The sequence below is a fragment of the Notamacropus eugenii genome, chromosome 2 (assembly GCF_028372415.1).
Source record: "Notamacropus eugenii isolate mMacEug1 chromosome 2, mMacEug1.pri_v2, whole genome shotgun sequence".
NCBI classification, from domain to species: Eukaryota; Metazoa; Chordata; class Mammalia; order Diprotodontia; family Macropodidae; genus Notamacropus; species Notamacropus eugenii.
The window spans coordinates 89,396,366-89,415,919 of record NC_092873.1 but is presented as its reverse complement, the minus strand read 5'-3'; the positions used below and the strand labels follow the sequence as shown (position 1 = coordinate 89,415,919).

Here is a 19,554-nt window from a genome sequence, read left to right as displayed (position 1 = left end):
CCCAACCCATTTCCATCCATTTTTCCTCTATCAAGATAATTCAAGTTTCTGAAGGGTATATTTATCTTTATTTCCAACCATACAGAGCCCAGGATTCCCTGTTCTATCCCCCTCCCCTTCCCCTAAGGGGTTAAATAACTTTTAAAAATATAAAAAAAGCTGTAACAAAATATCACGGGAAATGGGAAAAAGGCTGTAGGGTCAGGAATCATGAAGGGGTGGCTGAGGAAGAAAGGGGCCTCTCCCCACCTGACTCCAGCCTGGGTGGTAGGGAAGGAGCCCCCCACCCCAGACCACGCCCCCAGGTACATCCCAGCTGCAGGTGAGGTCAGAAGTCAGGGTGTGAAAGTGCCAGTTGTATGTGTGTGAATAAGGGCTAGGGAGAGGAGGAGCAATCAGCTCCTCCTTTTAGAAGATGCCTCCTCCACCCCACTCCACAAGGTACTGCACAGAGCCATCAGGTCGAACCCTCCGAGCCAGCACACGGACAGGGTCTCCTCGGGACAGGTACCCAGCCCCTACCCGGGTTCCCACACCAGCTCCAGGAGATAAGCCACGACACAGAGGGGAAGGGCCCTGGGGAACTGATCTTCGGGAGGGAACAGGGGAGGGGCTTGGGGATGAAGATGATGTTGAGTTGGGAACACTCCTTGGGGAATCTGAAGGGAAACCAGCAACTTGAAGGTCCAGGGGTGACCTATGGGGAAAGAAAGGGTAAAAGCAGATTTATCCTACTTGAAATGGAGAAAATGGTTTTTGTTACAGAGGAAAACAATATTGGAATCACGGGTAGTTATATATTCAGGGATTTAAGTATATAGGAAGAGAAAAGGGAAGACACCAGAGAATTTGGGGGAAGGGGGAATCACAAGCACATAGGATGGGGGGGGTCCTCACCTGTCTGGGGGGTCTCCATCCCCAGGGGTTCCTGCAGTGCTGGCCGAGGGGTGGAAGGAGGCGAACATCCGGATGGGGCTGCTGGAGTTGTGTGGGGTGGGGTCACTTGGGTAGTATGGGACCCACATCCCCATAGCAGAATGAAGATTCAAAGGGAAGGTAGAGCCCAAACACTGCCCTCCTCCCAACCAATATGGATAGGTGAGGGAGCTGCTGAAAGTCTCCCCTGGACTATTGTCATCTATGGGGATGATGGGCGTGGTGTGTGCTTGGGGAGTTCACAGTTCCAGGGAGTGGTAATTGGGGAAGGGGGAAGACTTACCTGGGCAGGCAGCGGGCATCCGTGGGCCGGAAATTGTAGCCACTGCTGCCCTGGTAGCTCTGGTTAGGGCTGGGGGGCGGTGGAGACACTGAAGCCTGGAAAGAGGGTGAGGATGAGGATGGGAAGAGAAGTATTCTTAGAAGAGTGCTGAGACCCTCACATAACCAATTAACCTTTATTAACAATAATAACTGACATCTATGTTTTGGCATAATACTTTCAAATTAATTTTCATCTCATTTGAGCCTCACAGTAACCCTACTGTGGAAGTACTATAGCTATTATCATTATTTTACAGAAAAAGGACACTGAAGGTCATAGAAGTAAAGCGAGGCGCCTGAGGTCACACACTTAGCAAGTTCAAATCTTGACCCAAATCTACCATTTTCTAACTCCTTTCTAGTGCCCCATATCCCTTTTACCTGCAGCGCCCTCCGTAGACGTGCCCGCTCCCTCTGCTCCCTGGGTTCTGGCCGATCCCGACCCTCCTGGGGTTCCCCCAGCTCTTCTTCCTTCCCCTTTGGTGGTTTCTTCTTCCGAGGCTCTGGCTCCAGTCGCTGACGCTTCCCAAGGGGGCGTGAGACCCCCACCCCTGGGCCCTGCCCTGAAGGGAAGCTGTAAGAGGCCTCCTTACCCCCCCAGCCCCCTCCTGAACACCCCCAGAGGTACATTTTCCCCAGACAAATCCCAGAAAGGGCTCCCCACCCCCCCTGGGCCAGTGACCTGGTGTGTGCTCCATCTCCAGTGGGGGGTTCCACAGGGGGAGGAGTCCGAGCATGGAGCCCAAACAGACATTTCCGTTTCTTTATCTCTTTCCCAGAGATAAACCTAGGGGTAGAGGGAAAATAGCAGTGAGACAGAAAAGATACATTGGCCTGTCTCACTGCGCCTTCCAGAGATGAAACTTTCCTCCATTTTTGGCTAGAGTTTCCCTCAGTCTCTAACTATCTCATTTTGTTGACCCCAGGTATACTGCCCCACCCCATACCACCATCATTTACCGGTCTTTGTGGCTGTTGAGAGCAGAGAGAAGTTGAGAGGAACGCTCTCCCTTAGGGGTATCTGAGAGCTGAAGAAGGGTGAAGGTTAACAGCTGCAAATGAATCTTCTCCCAGTATTTCTTTCCCCTTGTCCCACTCAAATAGCATCCCCTCCCCCTCACCTCCCCCAGGAGTAAGCTGTCCCAGTTCTCTGAAGTGAATGGCAGGATCTCTCGGTCAAAGTCAAAATATTTCTTCTTACAGCAAACACTGAGGTGATAGAGGACAAGATGTGCAACATCCACCCTAGAGAAATGGAGGGCCATAGTTAGGTGGGTATAAGGAAGAAATGCCACCCTCTGTTCTTTTAATGCTGCTGTCTTTCCTGAGATTCAGTCCCAATTTATCCTGCCTTTTAGTGCCTCCATTGTTTTTTGCACATGGCCTCCCCCATTTGACTGGGAGTTCTATCTCCAGCCTTAAAGCTAGGCCTGGCCAGTAGGAGTTACTTGATGCATTTGTTGCCTTGAAGGCTGACAGTAGACAACGTGTCTCAGAGAATCCCCCTGGTCTAGCTTACCATCGAAGCTGAAGTCTCTTGACACTTTCGGGTCCCCCTCGGCAGACACAGCACTCAAACTCATAAAACCTGAAAATGAGCAGTGGATAAAGTAGTGGAGTAAAAGATATGGAAAGGAGAAAGGGCAGAGGGAAGCAAAAGGGTTGGGAATGGGGAAGAGAAGATGTACCTTGGATCATGGACAAACATTAAAGAATTAGCCCCTAACTCCCAGTGCCCTGCAGCTCACCTGTCGCCATACAAGAGGGGTTTGCTCAGACACTGAGTACATGCCTCGTGAAACCACTGGAGGCAACTCCGACATTGTAGCATCTTTAGGTTCCACCTGAGAGAGAGTACCAGGTGAGGCCTGCAGTTGTTCTGCCTCCACAACCCTATCATCTGCCATCACTTTCATTACTACAACTGGGTTCCCTTCCCCCAAATCTCTCCCTAGCACCTACCTTGACTCACTGGCATCACCCCCCCCTTCAGAAAGCCTCCCCATTCCTTCCCTTCTTTCTGTGACTCACTCCCCAGGGCCCCCGCAGTAACAGTAACTCTGCTGTCGGTTGCTCAGGTGTCCTGCATCCCAGTCCAGGCCCTTCAGTCCATATGGCAAAGACAGCTTCATCCCCAGCATTGCCCGTGCGTAAGGACCTTTCTTCAGGGCACCTCCCCTCTGCAGGGACAAACACATTGAGATAGTTTGGTGGTGAAGAAAGAGAAAAGTTAAGTGACAGCTTGGGGGTAGGGTGGAAGGTCAGTGTATAGAGAGAGGTGAGTGGTATCTACCATGGGGAGGAGTGATTTCGGTACCTTGGTAGCGATGGCAAAGACACACTGCCTGCAGACCCAAGGGGATGGGCCATCTCCTTCTCCAGGGGCTGGGGCTCTTGGAATGTGGCAATCCTGGTGATATGCTGGGGGGTGAGAAGAAGGATCATGGAGGGTTGAGGGTAAAGTATTGGGAAGAATGACTAGGGGGAAGAGGTTCAGGATTATAACAAGAAAAGGGTAAAGAAGGGAAATTATGGAAAAGAAATCATAGACTGTGAAGGTGTGGTTCCCCAATAGGCTGGGAGAGGTCAAATGTCATTCCTTACCATGTCGACATTTCTCACAGCTGACCAGCCGGTTCCCAGGGACCACAGACTCAGATCGACAGACGCAGCACAGGAGCTCTTCTCCAGGGAGGGCAGCTATGAAACAGAAAAGAGAGATAAGGACTGTAAGGCTCTAGCCCCATTATTCTTAAGAGCCAAGCTTCTGTCCCCCAGTCCCTGCTTCTTTTTAGGGACCAAGCTCCCTTGCATCTCACCAGGGCTAATGTCTTTCCATAGAACAAGAAACTGGGAGTCATCTTCAAACTGTACTAGACAGACCTCCCGAGCACTATCCACCTGGGAGAGAGAAAAGGAGGTGAATGCTGAGAAAGGGACATTTGATTTGAGTCAAGAGGATGGAAAGGGAATACTAAAGTTAATGTTTCAGGAGAAAAGTGGGGTTGAGGTTGAGGTCAGAGGTTTAGATCTCACCTTCTTGATAGTTCCCAGGTAAAGGAGTCCATCAGTCCATCTGGCCAGAACATCTTGTCCCTCCCAAAGCCGGGGTCTGGTACCTGGGGAAGGGGCTGGGGGAGTGGGCTCCCAGGGTTGGGGGGCAGCAGAGCGGCTCAGCCGGGAGGGCTGCGCCATTGCATCCTGGGGAGCCTGGTAGGACAAGGGGGGAAGAGTTACCTTCCCCACCCCCAACAGCAATCACCTCTTCCTGCTTGGCTCCCCCAAGGGGACTCAAAATATTCAAGATTCCAGCTTTCTCCTTGCTTCCCCAGTTCGATATCACAAAAGCCCATAGTCTTCTCTTTCAGACCCGCACTGAGGGGGTTTCTAAGATTCGAGGGAGAGGGAGCACAGACACCTGATTCTTAGTCTCCCACCCCCAAGATTCCTCCAGGGATTGGTTCTCTCAGGGAGTTTCTCTCTTGGTTCAAGGATTTTAAGAGGATGATGGATTGGAGAAAGAGGCCTCCCCTTAGGTCCTAGTCCCACCCCTACATCCTGGCTGGCTTCATCTTGGAATTTCCCTGTCCAGAGATGTCAGAGTTCAGACAACCTGCTTTTCGGGGGGAAGGGGGTCCTCAGTAATGAGATTCCCTCCGATCCATGCTGAAGAATCTTCCTATTCCTGGATTATCTTGAGTCCCACTCCAATCTGAGGTTCTCTAACCCAGGGGTGTGGGGGTGGGGCGGATAACTTCCCGTGTAGCTAGGGAGGGGGGCGTGTCCCGGTCCCAATCTCTACTCCCCGAGATGGGGCAAACCTGGAGGTGACGTGAGGCAGCCCCCTTGCAAAAGGGGGTCTCTGCATGCATGTGATTGGAAAGGCTGGGTGGGGGGAGACGAGAGGGTGGAGGGGAGCCAGAGAAGGACCCCTCCCCCACCTAGCGCCAACGCCTCTCCCGGGGGAGGGGGGCTCCCCCGCCTGGCCCCCCCCCCTCCCAGTACTCCTTCGGCCCCCCGCCCTCTCCGCCTCCTCCTTACCGGTGACAGCTGCGGCCGCCGGGGAGCTGGGGAGGGGGAGCCGTGGGGGGGCCGGGGCGGGGGTCGAGATGTCCAGGCGTCCGGGGGAGGGGGCAGACAGAGGCTGGGGGGGTCCCCGGGCCCGGCCCCTCGGTCCCGGCTGCTCTGGGGCGTATGACGCAGCAGCCAAAGCAGCGGCGGCGGCGGCGGCGGCGGCGGCGGCAGCAGCAGGAGGAGGGAGAGGAGGAGGGAGGGAGGGAGGGGAGGGACGGACTGACTGGGGGGGGGAGGCCTGGGAGGGAGGGAGGAGCTGGGGGGAGGGGGGCGGGAACCACCTCACCCCACCCCCTACGCCTCCCGGGCGGGCCACGCGGGGTGGGGTGGGGCCGGGTGCACGCCCTCCTCCCAGGACCCAGGCGCCGAGGCCGACGGGGAATCCCTCCGAGTGGCCCCGGCCCGCCCCCGGCGGCAGGGAATCCCTGCTCGGCTCCCGCCCCGGCCCCGCCCCCGCCGCGGCCTCCGCGCCTCGCGCCACAATCCGAAACTGCCCGGGAGCCGCCCCCACCAGCCCATTCCCGCACCTTTGGCCCCCCCGCGGCCCCTACCCCCCTCCCTCTAATTGCCCACCGGCCCCGCCCCCTTCCCCCCGGTTTTGCCCACCCAGCCTCCCCCGCCAAGGCGCATGCGCGGACCCACCTCCCTCCCCCAGCTTTCCGCTCCGCGCTGGCGCGCGGCACCTGCGGAGCTGGAGCGCCCCCCTCTCCCCGCCGGGCGGGGCCGTCGGGGCTGGCGCAGCGTTCCCTCGCTCTGCTTCCCCAGGCGCAGGAGGGCGGGAGGCGCGGGGCAGTAAGGAAGGAGGAGGGCCGGAGGGGAGCGGTCGGACAATTGCCGGGGCCGGGGGCGTTAACGCAGGCAGAGCCAATGGAAAGGAAACGGGGCGGGGCCCGGGCCGTTTGAATGGGGCGCTCCAGCGGGAGCGGGCGTTGAGTCATGCATCGTCCGAGCGGTCAGCCCGGCCCGCCGCGGCCCAGGCCGGAGCTGCCAGCCCCGAGCGCGCCGCGGACCTTCCGAGTGACGGACAGACGGGGACGGTGCCAAGGGCGGCACCAGGAGATCCCTGGCCAAATCGCTCGGCCCCTTACCCCAGCTTTCCAGAAAGAAACTTCCCGGGAAAGTGGTCGAAGAAAGCCATTTCTTAAGGGCCCTTTGCCTGCATTTCCAAATACATCCCTTCTTGGGCATCAGTTCTTAAAGAACAAGGGGAGGGCAATTCAGCAAAAGTAACCAACACATAAAATCACCGAGAACATGTGCTAAGATAATTTTATTTTGTGATACATGGTTATATTCACCTAGTTATATAAACTCAGTTACCACTCTAATTAAAAATATCCCCTTAAACATACATAAAAACCACATACACGCAGGACACCAAAGATGGCCCTTCTATTTCTTGTTGGCTCGAGCAGTGCCAATAACACACTGGTTTACCTGGGAGAGGAAAAGAAGAGATGCCTGTGTCAGCACCAGAACAATTCCTTTGGGATGGATACAACCCTTCCAGACCTCCTAAGGAAATCTGGAAGCAGGTATCCAGACACTCTAGCCCGGGGAAAGAGGAGAGCTATAGTGAGCCTAACTGGCAAACAGCAAAGGGGGAGGGGCACACCCTCAAAGAGCCAGGGACTGACAGGACAGAAGTGAAAAACAAAGGACCCATGGGAGATGTCTGTACCTTGGAGGCAAATCGCAGGGAGTTGAGGGACTCTGAGAAGTTTTCTTCCAATGGGGAGATATTCACAAACATAAGCCTGGGTGGGAGAAGGGGTTTAGCACAAAGGCAACATTCTCAAGACATTCCTCCGGCCCTGGTTCACACCTGTTAGTGTTGCTTAGAGCCAGTCTGCAAGTTTCTTCCATCCTTAACAAGCTAGTCTATCAGTTCCTATTCTTACTACTCACATTTTGGCACTGCCCCTTAGAGAATTCTGCAGCAGGTACGTGAGTTTGCTGTTCCGGTATGGCACATGCGACTCCTGGGTTGTGGGGGAGATGGAGGTTACAACGGGACAAGGCAGCATTTTAATATCTCAGAACAAACGGCTCGGCTGCAATCTCCCTTGCTCCTACCTTATTGCTCAGGGCCATGATGACAAGGCCCAGTGTAGAGAGGCTGCTGTTGATGGCTTGGGTCTCCTTCAGTCGTTCTCGATCTCCAGGGCCAGTGGACAAGCCAGGATCTAGTCTTTCACTCCCAGCCAGATCTATTAGGTTGAGAGAGGCTGTACAGTGTAAGTTCTGCCCCATGTGCTTCCCTGAAATCTGCAGCTGGAACACACTGTGGCTTCGCGATGACTGCTCGTTTTGTGCTGTTCGAGCCACTGCCCGATTCTGACGAGCCAGATGGAGCAGGGATTCCACCTGAATTGGGAGAGCGAGACTGCCATTGTCAATATCTTCTCAGTGAGCACACATATATTCTTTCCCCAACTCTTGGTTTTTGTAGAACATTCCCCCACTCCCAATACCTTGCACCTAATCTGACAACTTCCCACAGCCCCAAATCTTTCCTATAACCCCCCCACTTCCCAGTCTCCTCTCCTGTCCCTTGATCTTATCCCCTCTCTGTCTACCTCATTCCCTACCTCCTCTTCGCAGGAAACGGGGACATATTGGGCATTGGTGACAATAAGCTCCTTACTTCCAGGGCCAGCCAGTCGAATCTCATACTCAGTCCCCTGGCACTTTTGGGCCCCACCCACACAGGCCAACAGGTCCCTGATGGTTTCATTGTAGATCTCCACATAGCTAGCCACAAAGGTGTAGCTCCAGCCTTGGGCCTCCAGCTTCCGGGCTACTGAAAACAGATGCCTTACAGCTCTTGGGATCAGCCCCTCAACTTGCGGGTCTCCTCCTGGCCCTCCTTCCATCGTGAATGTCTTGCCACTGCCTGTCTGGCCATAGGCAAAGATGCACACAGGGTAACCATCCAGGGCTGACTGCACAAGCAGGGAGACTTCTTCAAACACTTCATTCTGTTTGCTCCCTGGTAGGAACACTCGGTCAAAGGAGAAGTCATAGCGGGCAGGAGCACTTGGTAACCCTCCTATGATGCTACATCGATCATCACTTGGCCGAGTAAGACTGAGTCGAGTGGAAGGCTCAGAGGCTCCATTAGACCCAGGAGGAAAAAGGATGAGGCCAGGAGGTGGTGTGGGCTCTCCAGGTAGAGCAGGGCGGACTCGACAAAAAACCCGAATGTTACCCTTGAGCTCTTGCAGCTGGTTGTGCAGATACCGCCGCTCCATCTCAAGACCATGCAGATGCTCTGTCCTTGTGGCCAACAAGTCTGCCTGGGCTGTGAAATCTGCCTGACTTTTGGCCAGAGCTGCCATTGATTCTTGGAGTTGTGCCTGGCATAGGTCAGAGAGGTAAGAGAGAAAGAGGGGTTAGAAAGTATGGAGGGAAGTATTAAGAGTGGACACTGTGAGAGGGAACAGAGTAACTGGTGAGATGAGAAGGAAGAATGAAGATGGGGTAAGGCACAACAGGAAAGGATATATAGATAGAATGGAAGAAAGGGAACAAGGAGAATATTACAGATGGCAAGAAAGAGGAGAGAAAACGAAATCAAAATCAAGCTACAAGAAACTGCATGAGGCAAGGGAAATTCCTTGAAAGACACAGCTCAAAAGTGAGGGAAGGGGCCTTCAGCTCAGATGAAAACTCTGAGAAGGGAGGACACACTCCAAGACACAAGTAAAAGGGAGAAGGTCAAACATCCCCCAGCGGAGGCTCAGCAAGAATTCCATGTGAACGCACACAGGACGATGCTTTGTCCACCCAAGCGTTACTCACCTCCTGTACCTCTAGCCGAGCAGCCAGATCCCTTCGTTCTTCTTGCAACTGTAACCGCTCTTCTTGCAATGACTGAACTAGGCCCTTCTGAGTATGCAGAAGTGCTTCCAGCTCCTGGACCTGAGCCCTCAACTTCCCCAGCTCCAGCTGGTCTTGCTTAGCTTGGGCCCGAGTCTCCGTCAGATCCCCAATCAACACCTTGTTCTCAGCCTCCAGAGTTTTGGCTTGTTGATCAGCTTGCCCAAACTGGCTCCTGAGTTCCTGGTTCTCCCTGGTTAGAACCTCAGTCTGTACCTGGCAGGCACTGAACTCCTTCCGTAAGTCACACAGTTGTCCCTTCACATCCCAGGCTGGACGCTTGCTAGATCCTTTCCTTGTTTTTGTAGGGGACATTCTTGATACTAGGTATGGGAAAGAGTAGCAAGGCGAATGAAAACTCTAGCTCCTTTCTCTTCTCCTTTCAGTGAGCAACAAACACCATTAACTCCCATTCCCTCCTTTTTATCTCACAGGGGAGACAGAAATGGGCTAATGGTTTTTGTAGAGCACTCAGTACAACTGCTATTCCCTCTGTAAGTGGTACATTGCCTAACCTGAGGGATTAGATTAGCCACTTACCAGGTTTTGGTGCAGAGACAGTAGAGACTGCAGAGACTGGCTTCCTATTCTTCACATCTGTACAAAGATAAGAGATAATAATTTCAATAACATCAATTAATTTGGAGCTGATAGTGACCGACTCTTTCATTTTACAGAGCAAACTATGGTCCAGAGGTTTACCTTGCCAAAGTTCACCTAAGACATAAGCTGCAGAGCTGAGATCAAGCTCAGATTCACAGGCAGCCAAATCCCTCCATCATTCTTCCCTTTCCAACTTGTGCTTGTTTCCCTGAGATCTAGCTACTGATGCCTACTCACCTGTGGTGGCCGTTGTAGTATGCCAAGGTCCTGTTTTTAGGGGAGCCTTCTGGGCTGCGAGGAGATAAGGAAGAAGGTGATAGGGAGCATCCTCAGGGCAGTTTCTATGCAGGAAAGAATATAAGAGCCAGCCTAGGGCTGACCTCTTATTCTGAAGAGATAATATACCCGTTCCTCTCAGACATGTTCATCTCCTATTGCACGTATAACCTAAGACAGAATTACTCTGGTCATGTAATTACATGAAATAGGAAAGATGAAACTCTGGATTCTTTTGTCATCTGTCAAACCTACAGGTATTTTATTTACCTGCTTCCTGTTTTTTTGCCCTGGGCATAGTGGCCACAGTGGAGACCCTGGGACGAGAGATGGCAATAGTTACTGCTGTTCCAGGACCTCGAATCCGCTTCTGAGGAAAGAGAAAGTAAAGTTTTCATGTACAACCTATATCAAATTGTTTACTGTACCATCTCAGAAAGGTGGAGGTGGGAGAGAGAGAGAAAACTTGGAACTCAAAATTAAAAAAAGAAAAGAATGTTGAATATTGTCTTTAACTGTGGAAAAAATAAATATATATATAAAGGATAGTTTTAGAGAACTTTTTCCCACCCACCCCCCTTGGGGCTCCCCACCCTTCTCAACTAATCCAGTTCTCTCTTCTCCCTGCCCAGGCTCTCACATATCTACAGTCCAACTCACCTTCTCCGGCTCAGGGGCATTCTCTTTATCTAGTCTTCTCTTTGTACCACGGCCTAGCATAGGCAATTGAGAAGATGAGGCCTTGTCCGGGGGCATCTTCAATTCCATGTTCCCCTTTTCCATCAGTGATAACTTCTATAAGAAAAAGGAAGCCACTCAGACCTCCTGGTTTCCCTGCCACTCCCACATTTCCTGACCGCCTCACATTTCTATTAACTACCTCCCTTTTGTTATCAGAAGCAAATATCTATTGAAAGCTTACTACACACACAGAACAACGTACTGGGTAACCTGCACATAAAAGTTATGAGAATCAGTTTTTCAAGAGCTTATGATTTACTTAAGGAATTGGGACAGATATATTAATGTATATTCTGGTATTCTTTCCTTCTTTATATTCTGTTCTCTCTAGATATCATAACACATACCTTCTCATCCTATATTAAATGAATAGTATAGACAAGAAGTGCTATAAGAGTTCAGAAGAATTATCAAACTTAAGGGTGCTTAAGAAAGGCCTAATGAAGGAAATAGGACTTGGGTTGGGCCTTGGAGGGCATTCCAGGTAAGGGGCAAATGTAGGAAGTAAAAAAAAAAAAAACCAAACCATTATACAGAAGAAATGAGTAAACCAGGTTGTTTAGAGCTGAGATACAGGGTAATAGCTTTAAATGAGATAGTCAAAGTATGATAAAAGCAGAATCTCCAGAGTTGGAAAATACTCGAGATCACATAGGCCAATCTAATACATGAACAGGAATTCCCTCTACAACATCCTTAGCAAGTGGTCCTCCACTCAACCATTTCAAGTGATGGGATGGATGATGAAAAACTACCTCCTTGGGCAGCCTGTTTTTGGGGTTTTTTTGGGGGTTTTTTTTTTTAATGTTTTAAGGGTTAGGAAAGTTTTTCCTTACACTAAGCCAAAATGAACTTTCTTTTATAATGTTTACCTACCACTTATTTCTGTCCTCTGGTGTTTAAAAAAAAAAAGAGTAATTCCTCTTCTGTGTAATAGTCCTTCACAAAGCAATAAGGGGTTATTAAATTAAGTCAGCTCTCATGTCTACCCCAAAGTCTTTTCCTCTTCAGGTTATACATTCCTGTTTCTTTCAACTAATCATTACATGGAATGGCCTCCAATATTTTCACCATCCTGGTTGCCCCATTCTGGGCAAACTTGAATTTGTCAATGCCCCTAAATGTAGCACTCCTAACTAGACACAAAACTCCAAACATAAGGCAGAATATATATGTGGAAGTAATGCTTAAAAGTGCAAAGGGAGATTCATGCTTGATATAAGACAAAACTTGGAGTAGCTAGGTGGTGCAGTTAGAGCACCAGTGCAGGAGTCAGGAGGACCTGAGTTCAAATCTCACCTCAGACACTTGACACTCACTAGCTGTGTGACTTTGGGCAAGTCACTTAACCCCAACTGCCTCATCCTGGGTCATCTCGAGTCATCCTGATGAATATCTGGTCACTGGATTCAGATGGCTCTGGAGGAGAAGTGAGGCTGGTGATCTGCACAGCCCTCCCTCACTCAAAACAAAGTCAAGTGCAAGTCATGTCATCATTTCTCTGATGGCATGGTCTTCTTCGGCAATGAAGGACGAACACACACATAAGACAAAACTTACTAACAATTTTAACTAAAATAGGCTGCCTTGGGTGGTAGATTTCCCATCATTATGGTTCTTGGAGCAAGGGCTTGATAGTAACAATTCCTGTTTAGGTATGGATTGGACAATATGGCCTCTGAGATCCCTTCCAATTAATTCACTTGTTCTTAATGTTGTACATATATTGATGCAGTCTAAATTCACATTAGTCTTTTTCTCCTGCAGTATTACATAGTAAATGCCATTGAACTGGCAGGCTGCTAAAATGCCTAGGCAGGTAGGATCCAGATCATAAGGAAGGCATTGAATATAAGGTTGAAGAGTTTGGGGTTTTATTCCACAGACAAAGGGAATCTACTAGAGGTTTTTGAGTAGAGGCCAATACTTACCAAAGAATATGCTAGGGAGGTTGTTAACAGTATCATGGATTAGAGGGAGTGAAGACTGTTAGGAACCAAGTATAATAATCTGGGTATAAAATGAATGGGCTAGACCTAGGGTTGTTAACAGTAGGAATGGAGAAGGGGAGGGAAACAGGCATATTCATTAAGCTCCTACTATACACTGAGACATGGTGCTAATTGATTTACACGTATCTCATTTGATTGGCTTTCTTCCTCCAAGGTCCCTTTCTGGATTCAGTCCTCATAGAAAAAGGACTATTGGTTGGGAAAAAGGTCACAGGGCAAGATGAATACATCACCCTATTACCTCAGAACAATGAAAAGAAAGATTAAGACCTTCTCAAAAATATTAACATAATCAACTTCTCATTCTTTGGGCAAAGTATAACTGAAACAATTTGGTAATCCATATATAAATGGTTTCTCCAAACCACCCAGCTTGCTTCAGTCCACAGCAGTGTGCTCAATGAAGGTTTCAATACAGCTCACATTCAAAGTGAATAGTAACAGGTTTATTTTGCATGTATATATAAAGTACTTTGTAGATGATAAAGTCTGCATTAGAAATGATACCGTTATAAAGGAGTTAGAGTTATTCTTCCAGCTAGAAATTCAGGACACAGTGACCCCACAATTCCCATTATCTTAAGTTGAAAAAGGATCTTTAAGAAACCCTGCATGGAGTCTTTCTCCTTTACATTTCAGAGGGTCTCTTCCAAACAGTATTTGTTGCTTGCTAAGGATATGATTGAAAGCTAGGATGAGAACAAGATTTTTAGAAGTCTAGAAACCATATTATACGAGTTCCAGTTGAAGTAGTTTGATGTAGTTTACCTGAAGAAAAGAAAGTGGGGAGATATGATAGTTTTCAAATATATGAAAAGTAGATTAGAGAAAAAAATTCTCTGCAAAAATTATGAGGCAGAATACAGTTTAAATAGGGAACAACTGAAGCTGTCCAACAATGAAATATGCTGTCACAGTTAAAACAGACTATGGACAATATTAGGGATCTCTCCAACGGACACCTGTGTTTCAATCGTACCACCTCATCTTCTCTACAACATAAATTAATCCCATGGGCTGAAACCGAGCTGTATTGTACTTAGGACACTTTGGTCTGGTAAAAGGGAAATTTGTGCTAGTATCATATATATGCTCATATGTTAACAGCCCCTCTCCCCCATTCTAAATCAGAGGGAAGGGAGCTAGCTCTACATTAGGAGCCAGAATACCTGGGTTCATGTCCTCACCCGGATATTTGTCGCTTGTAAGACCTCAGGCAAGTCACTTAACCACTATTTTCTCATTCATAAAATGAGAGCCTAGAGAAATTCTGAGGTCACTTCCAATTCTACATATGGGATCCAGTTTGTCAGGTGAGGTGCCCTCTTAAAGACCACAAAGGAGAACCTTTGACCTAGAACTGGAAAGGATCCTAGAGGCCACCTAGTTCAATTGCTTCAACAGAAGACAACAGGGAGTCCCAGAGGGTAAGTCACTGGCCTGACGTCATACTGGCTCACTGGCCGTCGGCAGAAAAGCAAGCCCCGGATCCACAAGGGAAGTCAACAAGCATTTATTAAGCGCCTGCTGCAAGCCGGCACCCGGGCATACCCTCCAGCCCCTTTTTAAATTAAAAACAAAAGTCATTCCTCCGATTCCAGTTTCAGCTCTTCTCCCAAAGGACAAGTGGAATGTTAGGGGACAGGAAAAGGCCGATCTTCCCTCACTACCAAGGACCCCGAGCGAGAGTACGTGTGCACCCTCACACACACGTCACGGGGGAGGCAATTTCTGCAGAGACCCGCCTGAGACACCTGGGGCCTGGCCGGCGGGGGAGGAGGGGAGAAGAAGGGGATGGGGATTTGGCCGGTCCCTGGCCAGGGCAGGCCTACGGCGAGGGCTCCCACGAGCCCCCGTGGACAAGCCTCCCCCCCAGTCCCGAGCCCGGGAGTCGCGAGTCGCGGGCCCATTCACTCACCAGCTGCTCCTATTCCGGTTCCGTCAAGACCCAAGGCGGGAGAAGGGAAGGTGCCGTAGGGGAGAGGGGGCGGGGCGAGGAGGATTCCCCCTCCTACCACCCAACAATACACATTCTAGGACCCCCAATTATATCTCCAAACATCCCAGCCTCCCGCACAATCCGCAGGCGTCGGCGCCACCTAACCCTTTTAAATTCAAATCCGCGACTCTCCAGCCAACCAAACCCCACCAGCAGCTTGTGGCCAATCACAGATCCCTCCTCTACCCCTGAACCAATCGCAACGTCTCTCCGGCCATCTCTCCCCGCCCCGCCTCGGTGGAGAACACGCCCCCTCGGCTTTCCCGGGGCGCTGGGTAGAGGGCCCTTCTATTTTCCGTTAGGAACCGCCCCTCCTCATTCTCTCTCCCTCTAGCTGCTCCGACTTCTCCCTCCCCCACTGCCGGCATCCGCGGGCTACCAAGCGCATGCGCAGACCTAAGAAGGGTCGGCTGGCCGGCCGGTGACGGGAGTAAAGTGTCGGCCCTATAAAGGTGGCCCACCCATCCCACCCCGCCTCGTGGGGCGGGGCATGACCGCGCGCTCCTCTGAGTGGAAACAATGAAAAGCATTAGCTCTAAGGTCCGAGTTAAGCCGATCTAGGTTTCCCAAGCACGGGGAGCGCCTGGTACTGACGCGTATCGTGTGCCCCCCGTCGTCAGAGGGCTGCCTACGGGTGCCGAGAGGGGAGTGACTTGCCCAAGGTCATAGGCCGGGGAGGCAGAACTTGACCTCCGCCCCATCAGAACCGGGAGGTAGGGTCTCTAGGCGCGGCCCTAACGGGATCTCTCTAAAACCAACGCGTTAGCGTCGGTGACGGGTGGGCGTGGTGACGTCACTGGCTCCTAGGCTGTTAGAGCCCTTCCGGTAGTTGTCTCACCCCGAGCCTTTCATTTCCTTTTTTTCCCCCAACATTCATTTTTAAAACAAGATTCTGAGTTCCGGATTTTTCTCCCTCCCCCTGCCCTTCTCCTTCCCTCCTCCTCTTCCGGCAAGCCAGCAGACGTGGGTTATCCGTGTGCAGCCGTGTTAAACGTGTTTTCTGTATGCCGCTTTAGGCAGGCTGTGAAAGAAGAGAGCGGACCGAAGGGAAAACAGCGGGAGAACGCCCCGTCCCGCGGCGATCTGCCTCCGTCTGGGCGTGGGCAGCGCGTCACCGCCCTTCCTCTTCATCCTCATCGTCGTTAACACGGGGCTAAGGGCTTTGCAGTCACCTCATTTTTATCCTCACAGCACCCCGGGAGGCAGGGGCGACCGTCATCACCCCCATTGTACAGATGAGGAAACTGAGGCAGGGTCACACGGGCGGTAAGGGGGCCATCCTGACTCCAGGCCCAGGCCCCCGCCACCTAGCTGCTGCCTTTTAGGAAGAAAGCCAAGACCCACAGAGAGTAGGTATTTAATGACTAATTACTGAATTTGCCCAACTGTCGCAGCCAGTTAGTGGCTGGAGGGCTACCGCTGGGTACAGTGGTGCTTTTTCTCAGGGTACTCATGTGCTGGGGAAAAAATACACATTCAAGTTTAATGTGCATTATTAACATTTACTTCATCACTTTCATAAGTCTAGACAATCAATAAAACAAATCAAATCCTAATTTGTAGACTTTGCTGATTTCTGGGGTTCAAATGCTCATCCTGAGAGTTTAACAATAGGCTGTCCCCATCCACCACTATGAGCTGGCTCCAGTACGCTCCTGGCTTTCCGGGATAACTGAGTCTGAAAATGTCATGTAGTCATTCATCTACTGGCTTATCCCTTCACAGCCCTGGCCCACTCCCAGCCCCCTACTCAAGTCACAACTTCCACCCTGATTCTTTGGGACAAGGGTCTAACTGCCTTTGAATCTCAGCTCAAGTCTACCCTGTCCCCAGTCAAACTGTCCTCTGTACTGCCATGGTCATGCTCATCTCAGATGTTTTAGTTACCTCTCTTAGTTGAATAAACAATACTAAAGTCCATGTTTCCTGACTTCCTTTCTGTATTGAGAATGCATTTTTGCTTATTGTTAATATAATTTTGCTTCTTAATGAGATTAAAGAGCTGCCCCACCCCTTAATGGGCCTACCCATTAAGGGAAGCTTGATTAGGGGAGACCCACACCTTTTGTTAATTTTCTAATGAGGCACTGGTTCTCTAGGGTTTTGATACTCTCTGGCTCTAAAAAGTGTGTAAAGACTCTGAGGGGTGGTTTTACTTTGGGGCTTAGTTTTTGAAAGAAGGTTTGTGTGCCAGATGAGACTGGTAAGCAGCTAAGCAGCCCCCCAGCTTTGAAAACCTAGGTGTTGGTGCTTCTCTCTATGGTAACTATGTATGTATGTAATGGTCAGACAGTTGGATCTGTCTGTTGATCTATGATGTATTGCTTATGTCAGATAGTTGGAAGCCATGTCTGTTGATTTTGATTTCTCTGTATTTTCTCTGAAGTTCAGGGTGCTGACTTTTTCCCCTGAACTAAGTGAATGATACATGTGCTTGACTAAAGTGATTGTTGACACCCCCCCCCCCCAAAGTTACCTGTCCTTTTAGAAAAGCAGATCTAAGAACCTGTGATAGCAGGCCCTCCTGGATGTCAGGGTGCTTGTTTTTACACCTTCCTTCTAGTGTTCTTTTCCAGTATATTTTGCTGCCTCCAATATTGAAGCCCAGGCTGAAATTGGTATTCTTAAGCTAATGGTACTAAAGGAGATCTTGATGTCTCCTGCTTTCTTGCATTCTGATTTGTTAAGCGCATCTCTACCCAGTGTGGTGACACAAGACCTTATGCATGTCAGGAGACTAATCAGGAGCCTAGCCTGATTTGGGTTCATCTTCCTATCAGTCATCAAAATATCTCTCAACATCAACTAAGGGACTTGGGAGCTTCCAACATCTCAAACTCACGAATTTGCCACTAAGGCAGGAATTCCCATCTCAGAATGATTGTTTGGTCACAAATGCTCAGGGGAAGAAGGAAAAGAGACAGCCAACATCTTGAGAGCCTGACTCAGGCTCACCTAGAGGAGCACATATTTTAGCTACCATATTTAATCAATAGCCATTGTTGCCAGAGGAGAGGGAAAGAAGAAATCTCCTGCTTCTCCTCCCCATGAGAAATCTCAGAGAAGACATTAAGCTACAGAGAGAAAGAAGAACCGAAGTTGCCTTTCCCTTTAAAGTCTACTGAATGGGAAGCTTTTCCAGTCTTAGTGGCCAATTCTCATCACCCTCTCATAGGTTGGGAAGAGAAAATCAGGAATTAAGGGACCATTAAGAGAATTGCTTCATCATTTCAAAGCACAAAGTCTTCAGTGCTAAGCCACATACATCACTGGAAGTAGCTAAGAGAGCTCAGCTCAATTCAGCTCTGGAAGTGTATTGTCTAATGTGGGAAGGGAAATGGGACTGATATACCTCCATTACACAGATCACTAGGCAACCTCTAGGAATCCAGCTGATAGATACAGGCTAGAAATGGGAGAAAGGGGAGACTTCACCCAGTTATCTACTGATATCTTAGGTCTCTGATCCCTAACCCTATACCTAAACTAGCCATGTTTCAAAAAATATTCTCCTCCATCCTCACACACTAGCTCTTGAAAATAAGGTATTTGTCAGCAAATATTTATATCTTATCTCCCCTACTAAAGTGTAAATTTTCATTCCTTTATTCATCCAGATACTTAATATATGTTCTCCTATCTTCCCTTGAGAGATTCTTCTCCCCAGAACTCTACCCATCCCCAGTCTAGGACTGTATTTGTATGCGTAGTTGTTAAGCTATTCAGTATCCAGCTCTTCCTGACCCTGTTTGACTGTACTGTCCATGGGGTTTTCTTGGCAAAGATAATGGAGTAGTTTGTCATTTTTGTCTCCAGTGGATTAAGGCAAGCAGAGGTTAAGTGATTTGCCCAAGGTCACACAGTAAGTGTCTGAGGCCTGATTTGGACTCTGGTCTTCCTGAATCTGGGCCCAACACTATCCAATGAGTCACCTAGCTGTCTCATATTTATACATAGAAGGATCTTGAGATTTGTTGAGATTGTTTGTTGAGATTTGCTTAATAATTTAATAATTTTGAATACAAAGGACTGTGAGGGAGATATAAGCGAGTATAAGGAAGGCATGGCCCCTGCACTCAAATTTATCTTATCTTGACATTTGTACTTGACTTAATTTTTTAAAAATTCCTTTCCATCTTTGCATTCAATCATATACATATTGGGTTACAGCATGATAAAAATGAGAAGCAGCTGTGATATAAGGAAAAGTGCATAGGACTGTCTCAGAAAACCTGGGGTTAAGTTCTGATTCTGATACTTTTCTGTGGCTAAGTCACTCACTCTCTCTGACAGTTTTCTCATTGTAATTCCTGGCCTACCTGCTTCAGAGAGTTGTGAGGAGGATTAAATGAGATAATTATGTGAAGGGCCTTGTGACAGTAAAAGAAATAGAATCTCAGAGATCAGATCTGGTCAAATGGTACCCTTCACCTGCCCAGTATGTGTGCTGGAAAGACTCCAGTGATCTCTCCCCAGCCCATGTGGGTTCTCTACTTCTGTGCATTCCCCAACTTTTGACTATAACATTTAGGAGAGGGGACCCCATGTGTTTGGGGGAATCTTGTCATTTTTTTTTTCTGTGCTTTGGTAAATGTCTTAATTCTGAAGTAGTGTTTATGCTGGATGGTATCCCGTTTGGGATGGTGAGGAAATGTATTTGATATAGTCTCCACCCTTTCAGAGTATGACTTTATTTAATTTTTACAA

At 49.3% G+C, this 19,554-nt stretch overlaps 2 protein-coding genes and 1 long non-coding RNA gene across 7 annotated transcripts; 1 reads left to right on the top strand and 2 right to left on the bottom strand.

Annotated features, from left to right (window-relative positions):
• Nucleotides 1-45: 45 nt before the first annotated feature.
• PHF1 (PHD finger protein 1) lies at nucleotides 46-6,063 on the bottom strand. Of its 5 annotated transcripts, none has more exons than XM_072641763.1 (15): nucleotides 5,977-6,063; nucleotides 4,297-4,470; nucleotides 4,080-4,161; nucleotides 3,865-3,960; nucleotides 3,578-3,681; nucleotides 3,292-3,440; nucleotides 3,009-3,104; nucleotides 2,780-2,848; nucleotides 2,382-2,505; nucleotides 2,221-2,288; nucleotides 1,943-2,047; nucleotides 1,642-1,834; nucleotides 1,220-1,314; nucleotides 898-978; nucleotides 46-697 (listed from the first exon to the last, which is right to left on the bottom strand). In XM_072641763.1, exons 2-15 carry the CDS (start codon nucleotides 4,453-4,455, stop codon nucleotides 409-411), a joined length of 1,710 nt encoding a protein of 569 aa, XP_072497864.1. In that variant the 5' UTR covers nucleotides 4,456-4,470; nucleotides 5,977-6,063; the 3' UTR covers nucleotides 46-408. The 5 variants fall into 5 exon arrangements, with proteins under 5 accessions (XP_072497864.1, XP_072497860.1, XP_072497862.1 ...); XM_072641759.1 differs by lacking the exon at nucleotides 5,977-6,063 and adding an exon at nucleotides 5,302-5,601; XM_072641761.1 differs by lacking the exon at nucleotides 5,977-6,063 and adding an exon at nucleotides 5,302-5,601 and having other exon boundaries at nucleotides 898-975.
• Nucleotides 6,064-6,589: 526 nt separating this feature from the next.
• Nucleotides 6,590-12,244, bottom strand: KIFC1 (kinesin family member C1). Its single transcript, XM_072641758.1, has 11 exons — nucleotides 12,156-12,244; nucleotides 10,756-10,890; nucleotides 10,366-10,465; nucleotides 10,057-10,110; nucleotides 9,757-9,813; nucleotides 9,139-9,539; nucleotides 7,926-8,693; nucleotides 7,411-7,701; nucleotides 7,243-7,316; nucleotides 7,016-7,091; nucleotides 6,590-6,771 (listed from the first exon to the last, which is right to left on the bottom strand). Exons 1-11 carry the CDS (start codon nucleotides 12,198-12,200, stop codon nucleotides 6,727-6,729), a joined length of 2,046 nt encoding a protein of 681 aa, XP_072497859.1. The 5' UTR covers nucleotides 12,201-12,244; the 3' UTR covers nucleotides 6,590-6,726.
• Nucleotides 12,245-15,258: 3,014 nt separating this feature from the next.
• Nucleotides 15,259-16,769, top strand: LOC140525951 (uncharacterized). Its single transcript, XR_011974167.1, has 2 exons — nucleotides 15,259-15,560; nucleotides 15,864-16,769. It is a non-coding gene; the product is annotated as an uncharacterized lncRNA (long non-coding RNA).
• Nucleotides 16,770-19,554: the final 2,785 nt, after the last annotated feature.

What these genes read in the sequence shown, in the direction of transcription:
- PHF1 (XM_072641763.1), bottom strand. Translation starts at nt 4,455, where the DNA reads ATGGCGCAGCCCTCCCGGCTGAGCCGCTCTGCTGCCCCCCAACCCTGG. An exon ending in CTGTGAGAAATGTCGACATG is followed by an intron (nt 3,682 to 3,864) that starts GTAAGGAATGAC and finishes CTCACCCCCCAG; the next exon opens with CATATCACCAGGATTGCCAC. An exon ending in GTCTACGGAGGGCGCTGCAG is followed by an intron (nt 1,315 to 1,641) that starts GTAAAAGGGATA and finishes CCCTCTTTCCAG; the next exon opens with GCTTCAGTGTCTCCACCGCC.
- KIFC1 (XM_072641758.1), bottom strand. Translation starts at nt 12,200, where the DNA reads ATGAGGCAGTTGGGGTTAAGTGACTTGCCCAAAGTCACACAGCTA. An exon ending in CCGTTTCCTGCGAAGAGGAG is followed by an intron (nt 7,702 to 7,925) that starts GTAGGGAATGAG and finishes CTCCCAATTCAG; the next exon opens with GTGGAATCCCTGCTCCATCT. An exon ending in CCCTGCGATTTGCCTCCAAG is followed by an intron (nt 6,772 to 7,015) that starts GTACAGACATCT and finishes TTCCTCTCCCAG; the next exon opens with GTAAACCAGTGTGTTATTGG.